The sequence below is a fragment of the Limulus polyphemus genome, unplaced genomic scaffold (assembly GCF_000517525.1).
Source record: "Limulus polyphemus unplaced genomic scaffold, Limulus_polyphemus-2.1.2 Scaffold57, whole genome shotgun sequence".
In the NCBI taxonomy this organism is placed as follows: Eukaryota; Metazoa; Arthropoda; class Merostomata; order Xiphosura; family Limulidae; genus Limulus; species Limulus polyphemus.
Genome location: NW_013665667.1, coordinates 125,171 through 133,224, shown reverse-complemented (window position 1 = coordinate 133,224; position 8,054 = coordinate 125,171). Strand labels below are relative to the sequence as shown.

General features: G+C 31.8%; 1 protein-coding gene across 2 annotated transcripts in view; it reads right to left on the bottom strand.

Annotated features, from left to right (window-relative positions):
* The window catches only part of LOC106464062 (CCR4-NOT transcription complex subunit 6-like), an 84,383-nt gene that overhangs the window by 5,216 nt on the left and 71,113 nt on the right, over positions 1-8,054 (bottom strand). For both annotated transcript variants that reach the window (XM_022391952.1, XM_022391948.1), the window contains 3 exons: positions 4,858-5,012; positions 909-1,060; positions 151-384 (listed from right to left, as the gene is read on the bottom strand). In XM_022391952.1, the coding sequence (XP_022247660.1) occupies positions 151-384; positions 909-1,060; positions 4,858-5,012 (541 nt within the window). The remainder of the gene's footprint in view (positions 1-150; positions 385-908; positions 1,061-4,857; positions 5,013-8,054) is intronic.

Genomic DNA, 8,054 nt, shown 5'->3' with positions numbered 1-8,054 from the left:
ACTAACCTTAACTTTATTAACTTTAACTTACCTAACGTAACGTAGAAGAATTACTTTAACTAACTAACTTATACTACTTACTCCGTACTATATGTGTGTGTATATATATATATATATATATATATATATATATATAAAGTTGGTCTTTACCTGATTCAGGTAGGGAATTGAAATCTCCACAGAGAAGCAAAGGTATATTGTTGATATCAGGCTTCTGAGAGCCTGGACGGAAACTCTGTGTAGCGTCTTCCAAAATCCCATGTAATTCACTCATCAGCATCATAGTCTGAATGAGTTTGACATCACAATATTCTGGATCCCAGTGTATGTGAGCTGTACACACCAGTAAGGGCTGATGAATTTCAGAAGAACCAGGCAAAACCCCTGGAAATGTACAAATGTCAAATACTAACAGTAATGCACATTTAAATAATTTATTTTTTTTCATTTTATATTTTTGAATGGGAGGAAGAGACAATAAGTACACAAAAACACTCACCAAGTTCTTTCACCTAACACAAAGAACCCTATCATCTATGATAATGAAGATATTTTTTCCAGAAAAAAAAAAACTGCCATTGTGCAACACACTAATACTCACAGCTTTGCCAAATATTTTCTGATGCTGTTTAAAAGTTTAGATGTAGTACTTCTCTGCAGTATTAAAAAGTTTTTGATCACATACAGAAGAATCCCTTCTCTAACTTTGCATTTTATTCATAACAAATATATTAATACCACCTACCATAAAACAAATCATATGAAGCATACAGGTACTACTACTACTTCAATATAAATAGTTCAAATAGGTCTCTTACTTTGTTATCACACAGGTAAAAGCAGCTATGAAATTGTTAGTTTTGACCCTGGACAGAACAAGGAAGATATCTGCTATTTTTCAAACTCACCATTCTCAAATGCTCCCTCATTAGTTTGCAGAAGTGCTGCTAGACCAATGTTATCCTTTGTCTGAACCCTGTTCAGCATATCATCAGACCCCTCAGCATTAGCCATAGCCAACTGGTTGAACTCCACCAGGTGTTCTTTTATAAGAGAAAATCTAAAGTAACAATTGTATTATTTGGGTTAACTTTCTAGTCACATATCCCTAAAAACAAGTGCAAAGAACATGAATAATCTTTTTCTTTATGGAACATAGAAATATAATAGACCAGATATATTTGTTGTTAGTTACACTCAATAAATTCCACTATATCAATAACAATGATGCAATTTAAGTTTAAAAATTGTGGTACTAGATGGTATACACTTGAAACACTGCCATGGTTTAAAGCAGTGCTTCAGGTAATTTTTGCCATGATCAGTATGGTATTGATCAAATTTTGCCCCTATCATTATCTACCAAAGGTGATCAGTAATTCAGTAACATGGACAAACATCTGTATACTGGTTTAGATAATGACTGAATCATTTATAAGAGTTTGTTTGTTATGAATTTCGTGCAAAGCTACACGAGGGCTATCTGTGCTAGCCATCCCTAATTTAGCAGTGTAAGACTAGAGGGAAGGCAGCTAGTTATCACCACCCACCGTCAAATCTTGGGCTAATCCTTGACCAACGAATAGTGGGATTGACCCTCACATTATAATGCTCCCATGGCTGAAAGGGCGAGCATGTTTGGTGTGATGGGGATTCAAACCCGCGACCCGCAGATTGCGAGTCGAGCACCCTAACCACCTGGCCATGCCAGGCCCTATAAGAGTTTGAATGTGTCAAAATAATCTTACTGTGTATTTGGAATCAAGAAAGTACTACACAAGTACATACAAACTTACACATTTATTTATTTTTAACTTCTTTAATTCTCTGTGTGTGTGTGTGGTTGTGAAAGCCTTGCCATTCTTATGTTTTTAGTACTGTCCCACATTTTAATTGCAGGACTGGGTTCATACAGTGAACTTTCTGAGACTAACATTACAATTCTGATAAAACAGTATCTTTTCAGTCTTCATAGATCATCTGAATTTTGTCTTGAACCTGTTTTGTACAGAAAAGGCTCTTTCACAATTAATGCTCATTGCAAAGTTATTTGACACAATTTTAACATGTTAAGAAATTGATTACCATGCAGTTTAATATTTGAATTTTTATATGTGCCTTTCAATATGCCTTTGAAGTAGGCCATTCATTTTATACTAAATCATTTTTTTAAGTACAAACATCACTTCATTTTCAGTGTTTTCCCCAGTATCATATGAAATCAGTAATAGCACCATTTGCTAGCTCTTCATCAAAAATAGAAATTTATGTGGTTACTCATCAGCTGCTTTACTTTTGTCCCTTCTGAAACAAAGTTTTACGCCTTTCATACACCCATCATTCTGTTCCAAAGTGTTCACCATCTCCTGTAATTTTCAACACTTTTCTTTGTATCATCCAATCCAACTAAAGTAGACTCAACTAGTGATCTCACTTGACTAATTACCAGATTTTCCTGCTGAAATCCACAACTTAACATTCAAATTTCATTATAGACATTAACATGAGGCTTGTTTTAGTGCTGTTAAAGTATGTGTGTAATGATTTAGCTATTTCATCTGTTGTACCTAGTTCAGGAAATGTTGCTACAACAGAAGGATAACTATGATAAACAGCATCAACTGCACTTCTCATGCTCAACCATCTCATAGTGTGTGGTTCTTTGATTTGCAATTATTTGTCACTGAAAATTCTCTGAATGTTATACACTTTTTCAGTTCATGTTACAGAGCCAATAAAGAAATAATACAAATTGTTGAATCTTGATTTGACAGAAGTGGTTTAATATTTTTGATGACATCGACACACCACAGGGCAAGTCTATGAGCCAAGCAGTATGTCTGTGTGACAAATGGGGAGAAATTTGACTTTATTTGCACACATACACCAGCTCTGTAACGTACCATAGGAGCATCTTCATCTGTACACAAGCTTACCATTTTTTTCATGTGTACTCTTCATTTATAAAAGGTACCCTTTGAAAGTTGGATAGTGTATGGGCTTTGCTATCATCAAATTTTACACTCCCTAGGTAGGATGTCTCAACATTGCATTCATGCACACATTTTTACACAAATGATTAGCTTTTTTTTTTGAAATCCTAGATCATACAACTCATCTATCAAGACACCATAAAAGTCACATCTTTGGATACATTTCATAATGTAATTACATAAACAGTTTGATATGATCTTCTGCATTTCATTAATTGAAGTCCAACTAACATTTTTCTTTTCAGTTTTCAAACCTTCAGGGAGTGAAAACTTAGTAATTTATTTATGGTTTCACTTGGAAGCTCTGTGCACAAAAATAAATTGTTTGAAATACTAATTTATCAGACTCAGTCACTATACACTCAGATGTATAACCCTCATCATCAAGTTCATCATCATTTTTGCTGTATTCACACATGCAGTTTTTCTTTTTACACATATTTTTACTGCATCTAAATGGTCACTGCTGTCATTGTGACTTTCAATTGTAAAAATATGAATATTAAGAGAGCCAGAAGTACTCATCATATTATTTTTTCCAACAACTTTACACTAGAGACAAAAAACGGATTTGCGTTCACCTACTTTGGTAACAATCTCTAGCCATGGGTTATTGTTTTATCAAACCTTTACTTGTTCTGTCATGGACTACCATCACCTGAAGAAAGTTACCATATTCCATAAGTGTGCCATGACAATTAGCTTACTTAATTTGTAAAAATAACTTTTTTTATAATGCTGGGAAATTATTTCTGCTCTAAATGTTCATGGGTTAGACCACTGATTACAACTTACACTATTGTTTTCTAATGCCATTAAGTACAAGGGATATCCCTATCTTGGAACTTGTAAATCCCTGATCTGAACACATCATTATGATCTCAATGTATGAATATTTTGCATTGGAAAGGGCCATTAGATACCCTTTCCAAAAGCAATAAATTTTTGGTAGCATCACATACCTATGGAACATCAAACAATGTCAATATGTAGTTCTGATACATGCTATTCCACTGTGACTTGTTGATCTGCATATTCAAAATCACTTTAATATAAAGTCCTCAACCTTTTACATATATACAAGCAACAACACATTCTTCCAGTCAATTAATGAGTATTGCTGAAAGAACCATGCGTCTACTTCTCACTTTTCTATATCATTCTCAAATCTTCAGCTTTTAATAGCAGGAAACTGACTTTAAATCATAACTGTCATAATAATCAAAATTATTCTAAAAATACCATCACTGTTTAGCATATCTTCCTGAAAGTTAGCATTTATTTAAACATCATATATAAAAAATTAATAGTAATAAAATTGACATGACATTTCTTGTTCTTATAGAATGATGTTAAAATATATTGATAATTGTTTTTTTAAATATAGACATCTTTTATTGATGGTTGAATATACTAAATATTTCACAGAACATGTACTATATTACACCATCAATAAAATTATTCGTTATGCTTATAAATTGTTGTTTGCCAACCTATTATTATATTAGCATAATGTGTTTTACTACTCAAATTTACACCTCTTGTAATTTAATGTTTTCTATGGAACATTAATTATACAATTATTTCTTATATGAATGTGTAAATCATGTCACTTTCACTTTGTGTGCCTTAAAGATAAATTGTAAGATCTTGTTTTCTTCTGGAATCTTTAAACAAGTTTTGACTTCCTTTAATTGAAATTCATTAATAACTACTAATTTTTAAGTTCAGGAATCATATTTCCTATTTTTATGTCCTAATTTAACACTTATGAAGTGTACTATTAACAATGTAGATTCCTATAAATGCAAACCTGCATTTCTATTTTTAATGAAACAGACCACAAAAAAAAAACATCAATTACTTGTTTGAGCGAAAAAAAATGGCACAACCATCCACATGTTTCCTTTCACTCTCCAGAACAATCTTTGCTCTTGACTTTGGTGAAAAAATACCATCATAGCCTTCATTCCTCAGTTCAGGGAGGAAAAAGTTATAGAATTGATCAGTTTCAACTTCCTATAAAAACAATTTAAAAAATATGATGGTAGTAAAATTTGAGTAGTTATTAAGTTGAAACTCCTATAAAACATACAGTGTGCATGTGTTAAAGTATTTTAAATTTGGCACTCACTAAGGATCAATTTGTGAATAGCACATGGCTTTATTATGCTGTCAAAAATGAAAACATTAAATAACAACTAAGAACCATTTTTCCAGATCTAAAATAAAAATTATTTGGATATTACTTTTTAATTCCTAACTTTGTAAATATATTTAATCACAAACTTCTGGAAATTGTAATTGGTAATACAATATTTAGTTTTTACTTTCTCAATGACAAAAGACTGTTAAACTTTCTTGTAACAAACAATTTACTTCTAAGGTGCCACAATCAAAACTAAAGTCTGAAATTTCTCAATTTTCTTTTAAAAAGTATTTTGAATGTAGTACTCTTAAACTTTTCCACAGTTAAACTTAAGATGATCAACTTAAGTTTTTTTAGATATTTTCAAGCTGGTTTAGACTAAGTATCTAAAAACACAAAATGTTTTCAAAGAATTATTTTTTAGACAAGATACTTCATTCAAATCTTAGCCTGATGACTTTTCATTTATTACTAATTATGTCAAGATATTGATGTTTTTGCCTCATACCCTTTATGTATGGAGTGTTTCATGTCACTTTCACTGCTCAAATTACTGCATTCAGGAAACTGATGGACACAAAGTGAAATGCAGTGTTTAGACCAAGTCGATTATGTGGAAGACAATGTATACAAGTCACTGAAGGTGAAAACTATCACTAATGGTAACCCCATCAAATAACTATTATAAATACCCTATTTGTGAACCATAGGTGCTATGAAGTGTGACCATATGTTATCATAACACACCACATTGCTATGAACAGTACAAGTGACTCAAAACACCCAGTACATAAAGCATAATATAAATGATGTTTCAAATTGACTCCAGAAGTCAAAGTAACAACTGGTGAAAAACACCCTAAATATATGCTTAAAAGATGTATAAATTACAATTAAATTGTCAAAATATGCTAAAAGTGGTTCACGAGTGTATGAACTAAATGAAAAGATGGCTTGTAAATGTCTGCATTAAACAAATAAAAAACAAACAAACTGAAATTAGCAAGTTGAATGCCTTGAACATTGACCAGAAACATAAGGAAGAAAAGAAACAGTTATTACAATATGGTGGGGGAATAACAAGAAACTTTATAAATGCTTGGTAAAGGAGAACAATAACCCATCATTTACTTCCAGAGACCACAAAGCACTACAGCAGTTGAAATACTTGAGGATCATTATATATATATATATTAATATATTATTATAAACTTTGGACATTTCCTGCAAGAATCACTCTATCAAAAATAAGTGATATTTTAAAATGTGACTGATGTCCAGTTGATATGCAATAAATATCCAAGCTCACAGTATCAGGTGTTTGTTCTACCTCTTCTCAAAATATTTTACATTGATCTATGATATATTTCATTTGTTATAATAGTGCAGTATTCTGAATGCTGAGATACATATAACCAGTATTTAAATCATAATGAAGAACTGTTATACAGTCTCAAATGTTTACTCTTGTTTGCAACACTGTTCATCTTGAGATTTAGTGTTATTTATGCATTTATGAAAAACAAGATTACTGTTATCAATACTCAGTAAGTATGATGTACCTATAGATAAATGAACTTTGAAATTTCTTACTGTGGTGTTAAAATAGAGAATGAAAATAAAACAATTTGAACTTTTATATCAGTAGTTTTTTAATCACAACACAGGCTAAAAAAAATTCATGCCTGTCACCAAAAAAACTTGCTGATAAAAAAATTCAAAGTGCTCATTGGATCAATTATTTTCCAACTTGCCTATCAAACACCCCAATTTACTTGTTACGTACTCGTAAAATTAAAAAACAAAAGATAAAGCAGATCACACACATATCTTATTATAAAGATGATCCATCATGTGTGTTTATGTTAACCATCCAACACCAGAGTTGGCTAGCTCAATTATCATAATTTTTCGTATGGTAACTGGAAACTGTCAAATGATGTACATGGCTGTTTCATTTTGTGATTTTTGCCCAAGAAATAAGGCACATATCCACTTATTTATAGACTTGTTGGCTTTGAATTTAAAGACTCGAGTACTTAATCAGTTAAATGAATTAATCATTACCTTTCATAAAGTAAGGTATGCAATTAGCATCTAATGAAGCCATTAGGGATTTAATAACAAAAGAAAGAAGGGGAACATCATCTAACATTGTCCTTTACACAATTTGTAGTTGTATTGAAGGTAAAAAAATGTCACTCTAAAACAGTAATAATAGAATGAAGTTTGCATTAAGAATGACAGCATATACATTTATGTAATTTTGATTTTGTGTTCATGATAATACTAGGTCGTCAAGAAATTAATGTTGCATTTTGGAATATTTTCATTAACCACCCCCCAAAAAATGTATAATAGTTAAACAAACCTCTTTAACATCACGTTAGTGTAGCCTATATAATGTGTAAAGTTTAGTATACTCTAATCCCTTATTGTGATAGCACATGATGAGACACACATTCGGCATGTAATGCTGTGGGAATACAAGAAAAGAAACAACGCCTCTGTATCCACAAAGAATATCAAAGAAGTTTATGGATATGTTTTGAACATTCGTCAAATTTCATTCAGGTAACTTTAGCCTTAAAAACTGTGATGGCAGGGGCCAACATATTGGAATGAATATTTATGCTCTGTAGAAGCTACTTGAGTCTAACCCAAGGCAACACACTTGTGAAATGGCCCTGAAATTACATGTCTCTCATGAAACAATACGTAAACATCTAAAGAATATGGGAAAACTCCAAAAAGAAGGTGTTTGTGTGCCTCAAGAACTCTCTGATGGTCAGTGTTTCCAATGTGTGAATATTGCTTCATCTCTTCTGGTGCGTAATGCGCGTGAACCAGTTTTGGACAAAATTGTCATCAGTGATGAAAAAACTGGATTCTCTATGCTAATATTAAACGCC